General features: G+C 43.0%; 1 protein-coding gene across 1 annotated transcript; it reads left to right on the top strand.

Moving 5' to 3' along the window:
- Positions 1-3,932: 3,932 nt before the first annotated feature.
- On the top strand, positions 3,933-8,937 carry LOC130851809 (uncharacterized). The gene is made up of 3 exons (XM_057732541.1): positions 3,933-4,005; positions 4,104-4,415; positions 8,573-8,937. The coding sequence occupies exons 1-3, from the start codon at positions 3,957-3,959 to the stop codon at positions 8,935-8,937; spliced, it is 726 nt and encodes a 241-aa protein (XP_057588524.1). The 5' UTR covers positions 3,933-3,956.
- The last annotated feature ends 11,711 nt before the right edge of the window (positions 8,938-20,648 follow it).

The raw sequence follows: 20,648 nt of genomic DNA, 5'->3' as shown, positions 1-20,648 counted from the left end.
CGAAGACAAGGGACAGGAGCTCCTCCTGGCCAGTATGGCTCTCTCAGGGGACTGAGGGATTTACAGGAGTGGTGGAGGCACCGTCCTCATACCGTGCAGTCGTCCCATAGGGAAACCCACTCTTTAATTATAACACTTGCACGCCGGGGGTCCCAAAATAAGAACTGGCCGTTCAGCGATCTGAGCACCCACGGTGGTCTTAGATGACCGAAGGGAGGACCGAGACCACGTAAGAGAGCTGAAGCGACTCTGGGGTGATGCCTAGAGGAGTGAAACTCACAAGCAGCACACTGGCCCACCACACGATTTCACTGGTGTGTTTTATCCCAGACAAATTCAACCTTAAAATGGGAAATAGAGCCTCTCACAAAAACAAGGGATGTCAGAAGGCCAACCTCTTTCTAACACCCCAGCTAGGTTTAGGTATGTATAAACCTTATACCTGCAAGTACCTACTTCATTGGGAAATTATAGTAAAGGAGATCTCAACCTAAAATGACCAAGTCGGGGTTATTTTGACATTCCAAAATTGCTATTTGCGCACACAGTTAGAAAAAAGCCGGCCTTAATATCAAGCAGACTTGGCGGAATGCTTACTTTGATTGATATCTAGAAGCGTGTAAACTAGAAAGGCTTCTAGCACTGTCTTTGACTCTGTCTTTCCCATGTATCTTCTTCTATGTTAATTGTCTATTTTCTTTCCCAATTCTTCTGCCTCCTGCTGCTCCCCTCTCCCCAGAAAAGGAGGATAGAATGTCAGAAGTGAATATAGCTCCCTTTAAGGAAAAACCTATTACGGGGAGGTGAACCATCCTTGGTACTTCTTGCATATACACTGTGGATCCGAGCAGAACTTAGAGCATTGGCTAAGGAATTTCCCGATCTGGGTCAGGATCCACTGGGATGTGCTAAGGAGTTTTAGATGACCATCGGACCTACGAGCCTGAGTTTTTCAGATCTATATCAATTAATACAGCTGTTAGGTTCTGAAAGCAAAGTAAGGGAATTGATAAATAACGCAGGATGAAAACATCCATTAAGGGAGTTTGAACCACAGGCTCGCACTGAATGCAACTTTTCTCAGAGCTTTTTTCCAAAAACCCGTAGACTGGACAGAGATTCAACAATGCAAGCAAAGACTGGATGAATAAATGCTGGACTATTAAGGAACGTTTGAGGAAAAAACACTTTTAAGCAACATTCTGGCTTGACACTTGAATCACTCTCTAACTACCAAAATGATCCTTTGCTCAACTCCCCCTTTTTAGGAGGCTTAGGGGAGGATATGGCTACTCTAGTCAAAAGACACAATCTAGGCTGGTCCGTGTTACATACAAACACCCTTGTTATATCGACTGACCAACTTTTCAAAATCATGACAAAAATAAATAAATAAAAGAAAGGAAAGAAAAGGGGGTATCTATGAAAATTATAAACCTTCAATTGCATCAAGTACACAATGCCAGTCAAAGGCTTCACTGACAACCATTTAATTCCCAACCAGTAGAGAAAACTAGCTTGAAGGAAGCAAATTCTCTTCAGAATTCTGACCCTAAGGGAATAATTACTGCTAGGGAGAACCTGTTTTTCTCTCCCTGAACCTTGAGACCTGAGCTTTCAGGAACAATTATCTAAACCATCTCTAATTCCTGAGATTGAAAAGGGAAAAAAAAAAAAAAAAAAAAAAAACTGGAAGAAGCCTTTTAAAATTGTTCTTATTTCAACTGTTATTTATAAACTAGTGAGTTTTAAATTATGATATCTAATTAGTGACTAAGTTTGGAAAATGCAGCTATATCTCTTCTTGTGTCTGTCTAGATATATGTGCGTCTCAGTATGTGTCTTTGTCTTTGGATAATATTGCCGTGCTAATTTGTAAATGAGCTCTATTTAACTGACTTAAAGAAAAGTAAGCGCTTACAAATTTAAATAATTCCAAATACAAGAGATATTCAGCTAAATAAATTTCAGGATCACATGAACAGGGAAATATTCAGTATTAAAGTGATATCTAGCATTAATGTTTGCTTGTTGATCTAAATAATCTAGACATGTTTTTAGAGTCACCCACATTAAGTATAACACTTTTATTATATCTAGGTGTAATATAAGCTAAATAAATTTTGTTATATCTGTTACAAATCTGTCAGCAAGGAAAGCAACTTTATGGGAAGAAACTTTTATGGAAAGAAAAGGTAAATGAGATAAGAGCTTTTAGATAAATGCTATAAAAATAATTCTGCTTTAGGAATGTGTATCTAAAATTGTCTCTCCAGATTCTGGAAACTTGACCTTCTAGAATTGGCCTAAATTAGGTGAAGTGATGGAAACTTGTTAGATAGCTAGGTCATTCCCAAATCAAATAAGATACTGAAACATTAATTACTGAACACTGGCTTCCTCTTACAAAGAAACTAAAGATGACTTGGGCTATTAATAAATAAGTTTGGTGCCATTTTCTCTAAAGTAAAGGATGTTTTGGAAATTATCACTGGTATTTATGTTCACCGATCTACAGAATGCTGTCATAAAGGACAGTTCATGGTTGCTTAAGGAAAGTAGGATGTGTGTGTTCAGGAAGGCATGAGGAATGCATGACGTTATCAAGGGAAAAGAAAGTAGGTGTGACTTACAGGTGGCTGTTTCTGAATGGGAAATAAAGTAATGATACAGAAAGTGATAGGAAGCTTTGTGGAAAGCGGACCCCAAAAAAAGAGTTGTGTGCATGGTCAGGACTGACTAAGTTTAGAATAAATTTACTTGAGTAAATGAATTTTAAAAGTAAGCTGGTGCAGGGACTTCCTAGTGGGGCAGTGGTTGAGAATCCGCCTGCCAATGCAGGGGACACGGGTTTGACCCCTGGTCTGGGAAGATCCCGCATGCCGTGGAGCAGCTAAGCCTGTGTGCCACAACTACTGAGCCTGTGCTCTAGTGCCCGTGAGCCACAACTACTGAGCCTGTGCGCTGCAACTATTGATGCCCACACACCTGTGCTCTGCGACAAGAAAAGCCACTGCAATGAGGAACCCCGCACCACAATGAAGAGTAGCCCACCGCTCTCAGCAACTAGAGAAAGCCCGTGTGCAGCAACAAAAACCCAACACAGCCAATAAATTAAATAAATAAATAAATAAATAAATGTATATTAAAAAAAAAAGTAAGCTGGTGTAAAACTTGAAGTTGGCTTTTCTCTCTGTTAAGAGGACAAGTTTTCTTGAAATGTCGAAGTGCCTTTGATAACAGATTTTAAGTTTCTTTACCTTTTAAGTGATCTTTTATTATTCCTTTGGCTAAGTGAATAACTAATGTTTCACAGTGACCTGTGAAATACCAGAGGGCCTGGGCTGGGGGCAGGGATCATGCAGCACAGGGCTTTGGTCTCCAGGTTTCACTGGGAATACAGTCTTCACAGTCCTGTCTCTTCCCAGGGCTTGCATGTAGCCCCTTCGAGAAGAGCATGGTGGCCAAGTCTAAAGTCTTCCTGGAGGAAACTGGGGCGAAGCCCGACCTCCAAAGCAATTATTTTGATTTCATGTAGCCAGCGAGAGGACGGTTGAGGGTCTTGAGATGTAACAAGTAGTTCACTGATGTCCAGAATTTGGGGTGCTGATGGCACGTTCAGGGGGAAACATCCCACAGACAGGTGATGTGTGACCCGTCAGAGAAGGCAGAGGGATACGAGCCCCAGGGCTGTGGGAGGCGACAGCTGGTGAAGGTGCTTGGCATCTCTGAATGAACCAACCCATCCCCAAATAGTCAGAACCGATGCCAGTCCATCTTCTGCGGAGGGTGAACATTCACCTTTGGAAGGAGGTCCTCTGAGCAGTGACAGAGAGCAGTGTCCCTGCCAGGCCCCTCTCCCTCCGCCTTGTGGAGATGAGAGCCATGAGAACCCCGCCCCTCTGTGTCTGCTCAGCAGCCTCCTCTGGGTGAAGCCTGCTCCCGCGCCCTCTGCCATGGCCACCAGGCTCCTCTGCTGTGTCGCCCTTTGTCTCCTGGGAGTAGGTAAGTCCCAGAAATAAAGAATCTGCATTTTATGACTTTCCAGTTATGATTCCAGTTATGCTTTTTATTCTGTCCCTAAACCCTGTCCCTTTCCACAGAGTCCAAAGATCCTGGAGTCATCCAGACACCCAGGCATGCGGTGACAAAAATGGGACAAGCAGTAACGCTGAGTTGTGAGCCGATGTCAGGCCACGCTGCCCTTTATTGGTACAGACAGACCTCGGTGCGGGGACTGGAGTTTCTGATTTCCTTCAGCTACGAAGCTCCTGTAGACCAGTCAGGGATGCCCAAGGCCCGATTCTCAGCTACGATGCCTAACGCGTCATTCTGCACTCTGAAGATCCAGCCCACAGAACCCGGGGACTCAGCCACGTACCTCTGTGCCAGCAGCAAAGACACAGCGCTTCAGAGTCACCCCACCCTGTGCAGAAAACCTCTGCTTCCCCTTCCGGCTCCAGCCCCCAGCCATCCTCAGCACTCTTCTTAGGTTCCTCCCCTGGCAGCACAGGGGTCTGGTGTTTTACCATCCCTAGGGAAGGCAATAGCGCAAGGTTACGAACCATCCCATTAGGAAATGTGTGGTGGGAAGGCAGTAGGGGCCTGGTTCCTGGCATTTCTCACAAATTTCTCACAGAGGGTGACAGTCCATGGCTCAGGGTAAATGTTACCCACTGGGGTTTCAAGTGATTAAGCAAGCATCAAATCAACCCAATTTGAAAGGAATTCTACCAAATACTTGACTGGTGATCTTCAAAAGTGTGAACATCATTAAAAATAAGAAAAGACTGAGGAGCTCTCATGGGTTGGAGGAGTCTAAGAAAATATATCATCTAAAATCTATGTGGTGTCTTGGATTAGATCGTGGAACAGAACACTAGAAAAACTAGGGAAATCTGAGCTTAGCCCGTAGTTGAGTTGCACCAAAGTTAAACTCTTGGTTTTGACGAAAGTATCATGGCTATGCCTGATGTTAACCATAGGGGAAGTTGGGTGAAGGGTATAGAAGAACCGTACTATCATTACAGCGCATGGGAATGAAATACTCCAGCGCTGGGTCTCTGGAGTCCCCACTGAACCAACTCGTGTTGTTGCTGTTAATTGTACTTGCTCCCCCGGCTCAGGGCACTCGGATCCAGACTCAGCGGCTTCCTCTTGGCCTCTGCTCTACTGCCTACTACACGTCAGGCAGGGCGAGGTAGGCTGAGCAGAAGCCTGCAGGGCGGAAGTCCACCCCTGAAGCTGCCCTGATGCTTCCCAGACGCTCCCCTTCCGTCTCCTTTGCACACAGCCCCCACGCATGCTCGGGCCACCCTGATTCCTCCACCTCTAGCGTCTGCGAGCTGACGAGCACTGAAGCTTAATACTGAAGAGAATGCCAGTTACAGATCTATACACAAAGAATCCAAGTTGATTCACTAGTTTTACAGGAAAATGATACCCACAAAAATTTCCAAACTGATCAGCAAAACGTTTTGGATTGTGTGCCAGGCTGAATAATGACTCCCACCCCCAAAGATACCCGTGTCTTCATCCTTGGAACCTGTGGATGTTGTCCTAGATGGCAACAATGGACTTTACAGATGTGATTAAGATTTTGAGAAGGGGCGATTATCTGGGATTAGCTAGATGGGCCCTAATGAGATCACGTGTATAAGAGGGAGGCAGAGGGAGATTTGACAAAGAAGGAAGTCGAGAAAGCAAGGTAATCATGGAGGCAAAGACTGAACACATAGGAGGTCAATACCTAGTAAATGCACAAACAGGCCAATTTTTATTGGTGTCAGGTCTTCCTCATCACCCTTCAAGGTGCAACCTTCTTGGGAGAAAATGTGCTCTTACGCTCCTATTTCTCTAGAGGGAGCTCCTGAGCCTGTGAACGTCTGCCAACAGGGTGATGTCACTGCCGGCCCACACTTTATAGGGCCACCGGGATATGGATCTGCTTTCATTTCTGCTCATACATACAAGTTCCCTCATCTGGGAAAGGGACCATTTTCATCTGGGTCCTGCCATGGTTTCCAGGCTTCTCAGCTTAGTGTTGCTTTGTCTCCTGGGAGCAAGTGAGTCCTGAGAAAATCTCCACTTGGCCCTTTTCCTGTTCATTCTTGTCATGGCTGTTCTTGTCTTTTCCCACAGGACACATCTCAGCTGGAGTCACCCAGTCCCCCAGCCACAGGGTCATAATGAAGACACAGGCCATGAATCTGAGCTGTGACCCAATTTCTGGACATGATTATCTTTTCTGGTACCAACGTGCTGTGGGGAAAGAAATGAAGTTTCTGATATACTTCCTAAAAGAGTCTGTGCAGGATGACTCAGGGATGCCCAAAGACCGATTCTCAGCGAAAAGGACTGAAGGGACGTCGTCCACTCTGAGGATCCACCTGGCAGAGCTGGACGATTCAGGAGTTTATTTCTGTGCCAGCAGCCGAGACACAGTGCTTCAGAGCCACGTGCTTGCTGTGCAGAACCACATCCTCCTCCCTCCTCTCCACTCAGGACAGCCCTAAACAGGAGTCTCCCTGTGCTTCCTCCCCAAGGAAGGGGAAAGGAAAACCAGGATTAACCCTTGAAATACACGAGTATTTCAAGAAAGATTGGGTAGGGCTGTCTGTGATTTGGGGGATTTCTGGGGCTCCTTACACAGAACTCAATCTATGCAAATCTATTTTTTAAAAATTTATTTTGTCAAAGTGTAGCTGATTTACAATGTTGTGTGAATTTCTACGGCACAGCAAAGTGATTTAGTTGTACACATATAGACATTCTTTTATGTATATTCTTTTCCATTATGGTTTATTGAATATAGTTCCCTGTGCTATATAGTAGGGTCTTGTTAGTCAACCATTCTATATACAAGAGTTTGCATCTGCTAATCCCAAACTCCCAAGCACAACGGGCTCTTGCCTACCTTGCTGCTCTGATCTAAAAGGAATTGTGATGCTGACTATGGCCACATCTTTATATGCTTTCTTATTACAAGATAAACAAGTGTCCCCGATGGAAATAAAAATAGTATATCAAAGTGGCAGGGTAGGAATAGAGATGCAGACGTAAAGAACACACTTGAGGACACTGGGGGGAGGGGAAGCTGGGACATAGTGAGAAAGTAGCATCGACATATACACACTACCAAATGTAAAATAGGTGGCTAATGGGAAGCTGCTACAGAGCACAGGGAGATCATCTTGATGCTTTGTGATGACCTTAAGGGGTGGGATATGGAGGGTGGGAGGGAGGCTCAAGAGGGAGGGGATATGGGGATATATGTGTACATGTAGCTGATACATTTTGTTGTACAGCAGAAACTGGCACAATACTGTAAAACAATTATACTCAAATAAAGATTAAAAAATAAATTAAAAAAATAAAAAATAAATAAAAATAAAAATTACTTCAAATACCAGAAAAAAAATGCCTTCACTCCTGGTTTGTAGAGGTTGCTTCCTGATAATGGGGGGAATAAGTTTAAACATTTGTCCAGCACAAATCCATTTCCAAATACTTTAAAACCCCCCTTTTTGAGTGGAATAACCAGGTCAGTTATCATAAAGTTGATTTTCCTTTTCTACAGGGTGTGGTTTTTTTTAATGTAAAAAGCATGGATTAGCGCTAAATACAGATGTGTGTCAGCCAACCCTGAAGGTTTGTGAGGTCGAGTCCAGTTGCTGCAGTGGGGCTCTGGCATCTTGGTGAGGCTTGCTGGTGCACTAGCGTGGTGAACCGAGGGCTCCGGGTCCAGTTGGAGCAGAACAAGGAGCTAGATACACCTCTAAGCCCTAATACAGCTCACCCTTTGCACAGATATCCTCAGGCCAGTGTACAAAGGCTGCTTCTAGGCGCATTTCTACTGGCCACAAGGAGGCATTCTGGTATCACTGATGGATAAACGGTGTAGAAAAGTTATTTGATACCCTCTGAAAAGTGGACACAAAGAGAGGGATTCCAGGACTTGATTCTGCATGAAGGTGAGGATGGTTTGCAAACATCAGTCATCCATCTGTGATGCAGATAGCAAAACACAGACAATATCTCGACAGGTTTTATAAGTGAGACTTCAGCAAAATTATCCATATGTTGAGGAAACTTGAACTATCTTATAGGATAAAAGAAATGAGTGAGATGGAGAGGCCAGGATGAAATGGAGCATATATAGGAACAGAGACAAATAAGGGAACATCACTTCTGCTTTATACCTGATCCAGCCAAGGCCAGTTGCCCCTGCCAAGCAGGAAGCTGTGCACAGTATCACAGCAAGGAGTGCCCTTGCCCTGGTGAAACTGACATCACAGGCAGATCTGCCTATGAGGGACCAGGGACTCTCGGAACTCCCACCTCACAACCTAGAGATCGGAGTCTGAAACAGACAGATGCCTCATTCTGTCCTGGCCCTGCCATGGGTCCCAGCCTTCTCCACTGTGTGGCCCTTTGTCTCCTTGGAGCAGGTGAATCCTGGTCAGAAAGGACACCTGACTAAAGCTTGTCCCCAGTTCTGTGCCTCTCATTTACGGCAGCAACATGACTCTCCTTCTTCACTCTGTCCCTAAATCTTCCTCCTCCTCTGCAGGTCACATGGGTGCCATGGTCATCCAGAAGCCAAGATACCTGGTTACCAGGGTGGGAAAACCAGTGACCCTGAGTTGTTCTCAGAATCTGAATCATGATGTCATGTACTGGTACCAACAGAAGCTGAGCCAAGCGCCAAAACTGCTGCTTTACTACTACGATAAAGAACTCAACAATGAAAAAGACACCTCTGATAACTTCCACTCCAGCCGGCCGACCACCTCTTTCTGTTCTCTTGATATCCGCTCAGCAGGCCTGGGGGACTCAGCCGTGTATCTCTGTGCCAGCAGCAGAGACACAGAGCTGAAGCCTTACCTCCCCTCTGTTCATAAACCTCTGTTTCCCAGATCCAAGAGCCTCCTCTAGAGCTTCCTCCCCTCTTACACCACAGGAGGAAGTGGGTTAATGGCTGTCATTATCTCCTGTGTAGACAGAAGTTGGGCCTAAACCTGCAAAAGCCATTGACAGTTATGCCAAGAGTGGAAAAGTGGTTACTCTCACCAGACATTCAGTTTGTGGTAATTTCCCAGGATCGCCTTAATCACCCATTCTGTTCTCTTCAGTAGATAAGAATTTTTTTTCTTAGTTTTTTTTTTTTTTAAAGTCTGAGTTTTTGACTTAGAAACAAGTTAAAGGGGAGGCCCAGGCATGAGGTAGCCCCACTCCCTGGAATCCTTGCCCTTAGGAGAAGAAACTGCCCTCACAGGCATGCGAATGCAGTCTCACAGTTTTCTTATCAAGTAGGGAAAATTAGAACTGCTCAAAATTTGTGCCGATTTGAAAACACATGAGTTGCCTGGGACACGCATTATTCACAATGCACTGAAGCATTTTGCCTGATATAAATCTGTCTATAAACCATTTAAGTGGCACAAATAGGATTCGTGTCAAAATCTAGAAACAGCACTGTGGAAGATATAGTAAAATTACTAGAGTTTGCCCTATGTTTTTAATATTAATAAAAAAATATCAAGTATCTCAGCTTGGTTGAAACAAAAGGGATTTCTGCAATCTACTAGAATAGCTTTCTAAAAGCCAATATGCATCTTATGTCCTTGACTAGATTGAAATATTTATGATGACTGAATAAATAGATTCACGAGGGAGCAAAGTTCATCAGGGCAAGAGGGAATTGGCACCCGCTAGCTGTGAGATGCCCGATTCAGAATATGACAGTGTTCCATTTTAATTTTGAAGAACACATAGATATCCCAACTATGCAATAACTTATTACATCACCACATATAGTCATCAACAACATCACATGCATCCACCCCTTTAATCAAGAGGCCAGGAAGTACTGCTCAAGATCCAGTTCTGGTGATGCTGAGTGAAAATCAGAGAAGCTGAAAACCGGCAGCTGGGCCACCCATCATCTGACGTCCACGTCTGCGTGCCTCTCTCTTTGCTCACGACACATCTGTACATCTGATTAAACCCTGTGTCTCTTTACTCATCTGCCTAGATTTCAAATTTTTCTTCAAGAAAATGAGACATTGGGGCTAGATTTCTCTGGGGCCTCTTCTCACATTTTATGATTCCATAGTAAAGTCGAGAAAACTAATGCATCTTGAGCGCAATGGCCAAAGAATTCAACCAGGGGGCAGATGAGAGCTCCCTTCCATTCTGTAAACACTCCACATTCTCTTAAATCAAAGGAGGGGAGAAATGGAGAGCAGAGACTCATCTCATTCCAGGCCCAGATGAAAGGTGAGTCCCGGGGCTGCAGATGCAGATGCTTCTGCTGCTCCTGGTACCCTGTCTGATCCCCATACCTGGACGGCTTCAGGAGGTGTGATGGGGGAGGAGGAGGAGGAAAGGGACGGTGATGTACTTGATATGGTTTGCTGTGGATAAGCAGAGCAGCAGAGAACTCCCTTGTTCTCTAGGGCATAGGAAGGTGACTAAAAGTGTGAGGACACATTTGGGAAGGAGGAAATTAAAATCTTGGGAGAGATCAAAAAAGATGGCGGTGAAGTAGAGAGACGTGGAGTGCATCCCTCTCCACAGATGCATTGGGAATGCACGGAAGGACGCAGTCATTCCCACAGAGAACCAGCTGAACACCAGCAGACGGCCTCGGACACCAGAAAGGGCTGCAGGGAGCCCGACATAGCCGGTAGGGAGGCATCTACAAGGGCTCAAAGAGGGTGAAGCGGCGGAGCTGTGGCAGACAGGAGGGAGTGAGAAACATACGGCGGGTCCGCAGCGCAGCTCAGCGTTCCCGGACCGAGACATCGATCCGCGGCTGAACGGAGGGTCCGGGAGCGGGAGCGTGGGAACCGGAGAGCTGGTTCAGGGTGAGAAACATTGTTGCCGGTAGGGTGACGGACCGAGAGGACAGGAGGGAGGAGGTCCGCGGAGAGGAGTGCCCGTCCCTGAGAGCCGCCCAGCCATGATGGCGGCTGGAGGCTGCAGGCTCCCGGGCGGGGGGGGGGGGGGGGGGAGGAGCCGCCCGCGTAGCCTCTCCCTCTCTTTTGGCGCCTCTGCAACAGGCAGTGGAGAGACGCCCTGCGGGCCACCTAAGGCGCTCAGGGATAACAAGCACCCTCAGGCGCTCGGGCGGGGCTAGATTAAAACTCCTTGCAACGACAGCAGCAGGGAGGGGGAGGCTGCCGAGAGAAAAAAAAAACCAGCATCAAAAAGAAAAAACCCCGAGAGAGGCCCAACTCTAAGACTTTCTGTGTACGCCTGAGCCACCAGCACCCTCTGCAACAGGCACCTCCAAGCCTGACTGAAACAACAGTGCGCCACTGCTCACTCACTCCCAGGAGAAGGAGCCACTATTGTACCCTCTCCCTCCCCACACACTGAGGCTTACAGACGAACAATAAAGGAACCTCTGCTGGTCACAGAATAACGCAAAAAAAAAAACCCAAGGCAAGGAGAAGGACACTTACAGCTGAGACGCTAAGGAAACAGAAATAGTAGTATCAATACCTATTGAACTGGTCCATTCTGGGATCAGTTCTGATTTTTTTTTTTCTTTCTCTCTCTCTTTTTTTTTTTTTTTTTTGATTTATTAAATACGATCTTAGCCCTAAGGGATCTACAAGTTTTATAACATAATTTTTTAAGGATATTTTTTATTTTTATTTATTTTTTAATTTTTTGCCTTTTTATATACTTCTATATCTAGCTAAGTTTTTGGTAGTACGGAAAAATATCTCTCATACTTTCCTTTCATCCCTATCTTTTATACACTTCTATTCCTTTCTTTTTCTTTGCATATTTCCAACCACATTACGCTCTTCTGTTCCCCTTTCTTCCAGCCATTTTAAGTTTATTTTATCTTAACATACTTATAAGCAACACTATCGGTCTGCTCAGACTCCTTGCTCTATTCTCCAGATGATGCACTGCCTTGGTGTTAATATTAGGCTTTTGTCTTTATCTTAGTTCTTAGTACAGTTGTCTAATTACATTCTGAGAATCTCCATTCTCTCTGGTGGTACTCCAGCTCATTTCTATATTTGATCCTAGCTTACAAAATCTCCCTGGATTGATGTTTGTAAGTGTAGGGTGTTATTTGTTGTTTGTTTGCTTTTGCTTTTGTCTCTGATTTGTTCTGTTTCAGTTGTCAATTTCTGCTGGGTTTCTCTTTGAATAGCTGATAGCACACTGGGGTTCTGTCAGGTCTTTCTAGAGCCTTATGTCCTAACGGATTCAATAATTGTGTGTCTTATACATGTATGTGTTTCCTAGACTGAATATTCGTTTAATCCAATAGCTGGACATTAGTCTGAGGCTTGGACAGTCTTCTATAAACACCTCTATCACCAGGACAAGCAACCCCAAAAGCTTGGACAACCATGAGGAAACAAAGAAACACCATGCAGGCAAAGGAGCAGGAAAAAAACCCACAAGACCAAATAAATGAGGAGGAAATAGGAAAAATGCCTGAAAAAGAATTTAGAGTAATGATAGTAAAAATGATACAAAATCTCGATAACAAAATAGAGAAAGTACAAGAAACAGTTCATAAGAACTCAGAAAAACAAACAGCAATGGATAACAAAATAACTGACATTAAAAATACTCTAGATGCTATAACCAGCAGAATGACTGAGGCAGAAGAACGAATAAGTGAGTTGGAAGATAGAATGGGAGAAATAAACTCCACAGAGCAGGAAAAAGAAAAAAAAAATAAAAAGACTAGAAGACAGCCTCAGAGACCTCAGTGATAACCTTAAACGTACCAACATTCGAATTATAGGCATCCCAGAAGAAGAAGAAAACAAGAAAGGGTCTGAGAAAATATTTGAAGAGGTTCTAGTGGAAAACTTCCCCAACATGGGAAAGGAAATAATTCACCAAGTCCAAGAAGCACAGAGAGTCCCATACAGAATAAACCCAAGGAGAAATACACCAAGACACATATTAATCAAACTAACGACAATTAAACACAAAGAAAAAATATTAAAAGCAGCAAGAGAAAAGCAACAAACAACATATAAGGGAAAACCCATCAGGATAACAGCTGACCTTTCTACAGAAACTCTGCAGGCCAGAAGGGAATGGCAGGATATACTGAAAGTCCTGAAAGAGAGAAACCTACAGCCAAGAATACTCTACCCAGCAAGAATCTCATTCAGATTTGAGGGAGAAATCAAAAGCTTTCCAGACAAGCAAAAGTTAAGAGAATTCAGCACCACCAAACCAGCCTTACAACAAGTGCTAAAGGAACTTCTCTAAGTAGGACACACAAGAAAAGGAAAACACCTACAAATACAAACCCAAAACAATTAAGAAAATGGTCATTGGAACACACATGTCAATAATCACTTTAAATGTAAATGGATTAAATGCTCCAACCAAAAGACACAGACTGGCTGAATGGATACAAAAACAAGAGCCTTCTATATGCTGCCTACAAGAAACCCACTTCAGACCAAGGGATACATATAGACTGAAAGTAAAGGGATGGAAAAAGATATTCCATGCAAATGGAAGTCAAAAGAAAGCTGGAGTAGCAATACTCATATCAGACAAATTAGACTTGAAAGTAAAGACTATTAAAAGAGACAAGGAAGGGCACTACATAATGATCAAGGGATCCATCCAAGAAGAACATATCACAATGGTAAATATCTATGCCCCCAACATAGGAGCACCTCAATACATAAGGCAAATGCTAACAGCTATAAAAGGGGACATCGACAGTAACACAATTATAGTGGGAGACTTAAACACCCCACTTACATCAATGGACAGATCATCCAAACAGAAAATAAATAAAGACACACAAGCTTTAAATGACACATTAGACCATCTCGACTTCATTGATATTTATAGGACATTCCATCCAAAAACGACAGACTACACTTTCTTCTCCAGTGCACACGGAACATTTTCCAGGATAGAGCACATCTTGGGTCACAAATCAAACCTCAGCAAATTCAAGAAAATTGAAATCATATCAAGCATCTTCTCAGACCACAACGCCATGAGACTAGATATCAATTACAGGAAAAAAACTGCAAAAAATACAAACACATGGAGGCTAAACAATTCACTCTTAAACAACCAAGGAATCACTACAGAAATCAAAGAGGAAATCAAAAAATATCTAGAAACAAATGACAACGAAAACACAACAACCCAAAACCTATGGGACGCAGCAAAAGCAGTTCTAAGAGGGAAGTTTATAGCAATACAGTCCTACCTTAAGAAACAAGAAAATGATCGAATAAACAACCTAACCTTACACCTCAAACAACTAGAGAAAGAAGAACAAAGAAACCCCAAAGTGAGCAGAAGGAAAGAAATCATAAAGATCAGAGCAGAAATAAATGAAAAAGAATGGAAAGAAACCATAAGAAAAATAAATGAAACTAAAAGCTGGTTCTTTGAGAAGATTAACAAAATTGATAAACCATTAGCCAGACTCATCAAGAAAAAAAGGGAGAAGATGCAAATCAACAGAATTACAAATGAAAAAGGAGAAGTCACAACGGACACCTCAGAAATACAAAACATCATGAGAGACTACTACAAGCAACTATATGCCAATCAATTGGATAACCTGGAAGAAATGGATACATTCTTAGAAAAATACAATCTTCCAAGACTGAACCAGGAAGAAATAGAAACCATGAACAGACCAATCACAAGTACAGAAATTGAGGCAGTGATTAAAAATCTCCCAACACACAAAAGCCCAGGACCAGATGGATTCACAGGCGAATTCTATCAAACATTTCGAGAAGAGTTAACACCTATCCTTCTCAAACTCTTCCAAAATATTGCAGAAGGTGGAGCACTCCCAAACTCATTCTACGAGGCTACCATCACCCTGATACCAAAACCAGGCAACGATGTCACAAAAAAAGAAAACTACAGACCAATATCACTGATGAATATAGATGCAAAAATCCTCAACAAAATACTAGCTAACAGACTGCAACAGCACATTAAAAAAATCATACACCATGATCAAGTGGGGTTTATCCCTGGGATGCAAGGATTCTTCAATATACGCAAATCAATCAACGTGATACATCATATCAACAAATTGAAGGATAAAAACCATATGATCATCTCAATAGATGCAGAAAAAGCTTTTGACAAAGTTCAACATTCATTTATGATAAAAGCTCTCCAGAAAATGGGCATAAAAGGAAATTACCTCAACATAATAAAAGCCATATATGAAAAACCAAAAGCCAACATTGTTCTCAATGGAGAAAAACTGGAAGAATTCCCTCTAAGAACAGGAACAAGACAAGGGTGTCCACTCTCACCACTGTTATTCAACATAGTTTTGGAAGTGTTAGCCACAGCAATCAGAGAAGAAAAAGAAATTAAAGGAATCCAAATTGGAAAAGAAGAAGTAAAATTGTCACTCTTTGCAGATGACATGATATTATATATAGAAAACCCTAAAGACTCTACCAGAAAACTGCTAGCACTCATTGCTGAGTTTAGTAAAGTCGCAGGATACAAAATTAATGCACAGAAATCTCTTGCATTCCTATACACTAACAACGGAAGAGCAGAAAGAGAAATTAAGGAAACTCTCCCATTCACCATTGCAACAAAAAGAATAAAATACCTAGGAATAAACCTGCCTAAGGAGGCAAAAGATCTGTATGCAGAAAAATTTAAGACATTGATGAAAGAAATCAAAGACGACACAAACAGATGGAGGGACATACCATGTTCCTGGATTGGAAGAATCAACATCATGAAAATGACTGTACTACCCAAAGCAATTTACAGATTCAATGCAATCCCGATCAGATTACCAATGGCATTTTTCACAGAACTAGAGCAAGAAATCTTACGATTTGTATGGAAACGCAAAAGACCCCGAATAGCCAAAGCAATCTTGAGAAGGAAAAATGGAGTTGGTGGAATCAGGCTTCCTGACTTCAAACTATACTACAAGGCCATAGTGATCAAGACAGTATGGTACTGGCACAAAAATAGAAAGGAAGATCAATGGAATAGAATAGAGAACTCAGAAGTAAGCCCAAACACATATGGGCACCTTATCTTTGACAAAGGAGGCATGAGTATACAATGGAAAAAAGACAACCTCTTCAATAAGTGGTGCTGGGAAAATTGGACAGCAACATGTAAAAGAATGAAATTAGAACACTTCCTAACACCATACACAAAAATAAACTCCAAATGGATTAAAGACCTACATGTAAGGCCAGACACTATAAAACTCCTAGAGGAAAACATAGGCAGAACACTCTTTGACATACATCAAAGCAACATCCTTTTTGACCCACCTCCTAGAATCATGGAAATAAAATCAAGAATCAACGAATGGGACCTCATGAAACTTAAAAGCTTTTGCACAGCAAAAGAAACCATAAACAAGACTAAAAGGCAACCCTCAGAATGGGAAAAAATAATTGCCTATGAAACAACGGACAAAGGATTAACCTCCAAAATATACAAGCAGCTCATGAAGCTTCATACCAAAAAAGCAAATAACCCAATCCACAAATGGGCAGAAGACCTAAATAGACATTTCTCCAAAGAAGACATACAGATGGCCAACAAACACATGAAAAGATGCTCAACATCACTAATCATCAGAGAAATGCAAGTCAAAGCCACAATGAGGTATCACCTCACACCAATCAGAATGGCCATCATCACAAAGTCAGGAAACAACAAATGTTGGAGAGGGTGTGGAGAAAAGGGAACTCTCCTGCACTGTTGGTGGGACTGTAAGTTGGTACAGCCACTATGGAAAACAATTTGGAGGTTCCTTAAAAAACTACGAATAGAACTACCATATGATCCAGTAATCCCACTCCTGGGCATATACCCAAAGAAAACCATAATCCCAAAAGAAACTTGTACCATAATGTTTATTGCAGCACTCTTTACAATAACCAGGACATGGAAGCAACCTAAATGCCCATCAACAAATGAATGGATACAGAAGATGTGGCATATATATACAATGGAATATTACTCAGCTATAAAAAGGGATGAGATGGAGCTATATGTAATGAGGTGGATAGAACTACAATCTGTCATACATAGTGAAGTAAGTCAGAAAGAGAAGGACAAATATTGTATGCTAACTCACATATACGGAATCTAAAAATGGTACTGATGAACTCAGTGACAAGAACAAGGACGCAGATACAGAGAATGGACTGGAGAACTCGAGGTATGGGAGGGGGCGGGGGGTGAAGGGGAAACTGAGAAGAAGCGAGAGAGTAGCACAGACATATATATACTACCAACTGTAAAATAGTCAGTGGGAAGTTGTTGTATAACAAAGGGAGTCCAACTCGAGGATGGAAGATGCCTTAGAGGACTGGGGCAGGGAGGGTGGGGGGGACTCAAGGGGGGGGCATCAAGGAAGGGAGGGAATACGGGGATATGTGTATAAAAACAGTTGATTGAACCTGGTGTACCCCCAAAAAAATTAAAAAAAAAAATCTTGGGAGAATCTGATAGAAAAATATTGGAGGTCATGTTGTTGGATGCTCTGGGAGTTTGGAGAGAGTATGGGGGCAAGAGTGAATGGTGTCTTTTTTAAAAATTTTATTTTATTGCGGTAAGAACATTTAACCCTCCTCACAACATTTTAAGTGTAGTATGGTATAGACGTTCAATAGAATATTACTCAGCCTTAGAAGAGAAGGAAATTCTGCAATATGACACAACATGGATGAACCTTGAGGACATTATGTTAAATAAAATAAGCCAGTTACAGAAGGACAGGAGTTACAAGATTCCATTTATCCAGGAGTGAGTGGTTTCTCCTGGGTTTTATCTCACCCCACTTGCAGCCTCCTCTAATCTCTCTCATTTACACTCAGGGATTTTATTTCCTAGCAGCCGCACAAGGGCATCTTGTAAGAGTAGAACCTCTGTGAAGGTCCAGTGCCATCAGTTGGAGTTACAGGAACAAAGTATTTTCCAGAACTGACAGTTATTCCCACTTAGTATTGACTATGACCCCTGCTGAGGGCCTCAAACTCACCTAAGAAAAGTGCATTAGTTCAGGTCCTCTACGAAGTAGGTTCACCAAGCCTGAGCTAACCATGCAAGGGATTTATTAGAGAAAATGCCTGTGGGGGAAAATGGGAAGGAAGCCGAGGAGGCTGGGAGAGCCATCTGACTGTGATGCAGATCTGACTTGGAAAGGAGAGAGGGGAGGAAGAAAAGAGGGACGGAGGAAAAGGGAGGAAGGAAGCAAGGAAAGGAGAAAAGTAGGTCTCAGGCTGCAATACAGTGCTAAGAACATCTCAGCAATGCCGGGCAGATCCTTAAGTCAAGGTAGAGCTATGAAGCTCTGGTCGTTGCGGCCTGGCCCTCGCCACGGGGGCAGGGGCAGTGGCTCGCCTCTCTTGGAACGATACCCCTCTGTGTCTGAGGGGGTCCCTGGGTGGGGTGGGATGCCCTGGTCTTCTTGACTTGCCCCGCTCAGAGCGGAACCTCCACCCTATGAGCAAGTCAGAGAGCAAGACTGGGGCCTTGTGTTCTTGGCCTGTTGTTTCTGGAGTAGAGTCCATTCTATGAACAGTGCTGGTGAAGGAAGGAAGCCCAGACCTCTGGGCTGTACTGGCCAGGAATAGAGTTTCTACACCTTGGAGCTGGTGGGGATGAGAAGTGCTGGCAGTTGGCCCCTCCTTAGGAGAAACTGGGGGATCCCTGTGTTCTGGACCACATCCATGCAGGGTAGAGCTTCTGTCACAGAGCTTGGGGTGGTGCAGGGGGCAGGGGTCATGGCTCAGATGCCGTAGACGCTCACTGCTCTTACGGAGATTTTCTTGAGTAACTGTTTCTCCATTTGCTGTATGCTCTTGGGACAATTTTCAGAGGCTTTAAATGTTTGTCTCTAAATTTTCGGCAATTATGTTTTTCCTCTGGATATCGGGTATCCAAAGCTCCTCATGTTGCCATTCTTGAAGTGCTTCTCACCCCAACACAACTGTTTACCTAAACAGGCTTCCGGGCTCTGGGCTGTAATTTATCAGCTCCTGCTTTAGCGTCATATTATCCCACAACAAAAGCATGGCCATCCTGTGGGTGCTGGTAAATCCTTTCTGTGGTTTCTTTCCAATGTTTCGTAGTTTCATTCCACACAGACACAGACTACTGTTGAGACCAAAATTTATTTTGATCCCTATGAAGATTTCTGGAGTTCTTTGTGCAGCTTCTTCCCCTCTCGTAGTCTTCCTCACAGATTCTAGTTGCTTTTGTTCCATCTTTAACCTCTTGTCTCATCACAAAATTTACATGCTCTGTTTTTCCCTCCTCACTGTGTGCAGACATTTCCCCACTCTTTCTGGTTTAGAAGAATCACAGTCTTGTGCTGCCTGTTTTCCAATGACGGAGTACAGTTGTTTCATATATTCTATTTTTTTTTCACTTGTATAGAGCAGGAGTCTAACGTTAATGGCTAGATTTAGGTTCTGGAAACTGCATTTTAAAAAATAATAGAAACCTAATTGAAAGTGACGTGAATGAAACCAAAGGAAGAGAAACTTCCGGGACTTAGTGGATAGTCTATAGTCAATGTTGTCAAATGCTTCAAAGAGATCAAGCAGATAGAGAAACAAAATTAAGTTTTTGTCCTAGTAAACATATCATGTGAATCTTTAGGGGAATAGTTTCACAAGAATATATAGAATGTAAATACTCTATGAAAAAGCCGAAGATGGCCTCTAAAGGAGTGATTCTTTTGTGGCAAAAGCAAATGTGTCTTTACATGAAGATTATTGGGTTCTAGGAAGTGATCACGTCACAGAGAAGCTGCTTACAGGGGATGAAAGAGCCTGAGAGAAAGCCACCGACTTCTGCCCTTTTCCTAATTCTGCCATGTGTCAAGGATTCACCTGCTTCATGGTCCTTTGTCTCCTGGGTGCAGGTAAGTCCCTGTTCTGATCTTGTCAGCCCCCTGCTCTAAGCCTTTTGTCCATGTCATCAGACTCCCTCAAGGGCTAAGTCTTTAAGTTCTGTGTGCTTTCTTCACAGGCTTCCTTGAGGCAGAAGTCACCCAGACCCCAGGACACCTGGTCCAAGGGAAAGGACAGAAAGTGAAAATGTACTGTGTCCCAAAAAAAGGACACACTTACATTTTCTGGTATCGACAGATCCTAGCAAAAGAGTTCAAGTTCTTGATTTCCTTCCAAAATGATAATATCCTTGATGACAAAGAGATGCCCAAGAAGAGATTTTCAGCTGAGTGCCCCCGAAACTCACCCTGTAGCCTGGAGATCCAGCCTGTGGGGCTTCAGGATTCAGCTGTATATCTTTGTGCCAGCAGTGATTCCACAGTGATAAATATTTGCTAATCTTAATGCACAAACTCAACCAGGGCCCAGCTCAGGAAGCAGGTGGTATAATAGGTTGAAAGGAAATAACAGAAGGCAACTAGAGCTATCTTAAGCCAAATAGAAATTTCTTGCAAGGCTAAACGTATATCCTATAAAACCTCAAAACAAGAACACAGGCATTTCTCTGGAATGAAGTCCTGGAACTGTGACATGGCAGGTTTGACAATTCATTCCTTTTTCCACCTTGTTTGCTCCATGTATTCTTCCTTATTATAAACTATCTCCTCTATTTCTTAGATTTCATAGTAGGTAGAT

Source organism: Hippopotamus amphibius, chromosome 4 (assembly GCF_030028045.1).
Source record: "Hippopotamus amphibius kiboko isolate mHipAmp2 chromosome 4, mHipAmp2.hap2, whole genome shotgun sequence".
NCBI lineage: Eukaryota > Metazoa > Chordata > Mammalia > Artiodactyla > Hippopotamidae > Hippopotamus > Hippopotamus amphibius.
Note: the sequence above shows the minus strand (reverse complement) of the source record. Positions and strands in the feature narration are given on the sequence as shown.

Coding starts and splice junctions, on each gene's coding strand:
- LOC130851809 (XM_057732541.1), top strand. CDS start 3,957: ATGGCCACCAGGCTCCTCTGCTGTGTCGCCCTTTGTCTCCTGGGAGTA. Junction 4,006..4,103: donor CCTTTGTCTCCTGGGAGTAG/GTAAGTCCCAGA, acceptor CCCTTTCCACAG/AGTCCAAAGATCCTGGAGTC. Junction 4,416..8,572: donor CAAAGACACAGCGCTTCAGA/GTCACCCCACCC, acceptor CCTCCTCTGCAG/GTCACATGGGTGCCATGGTC.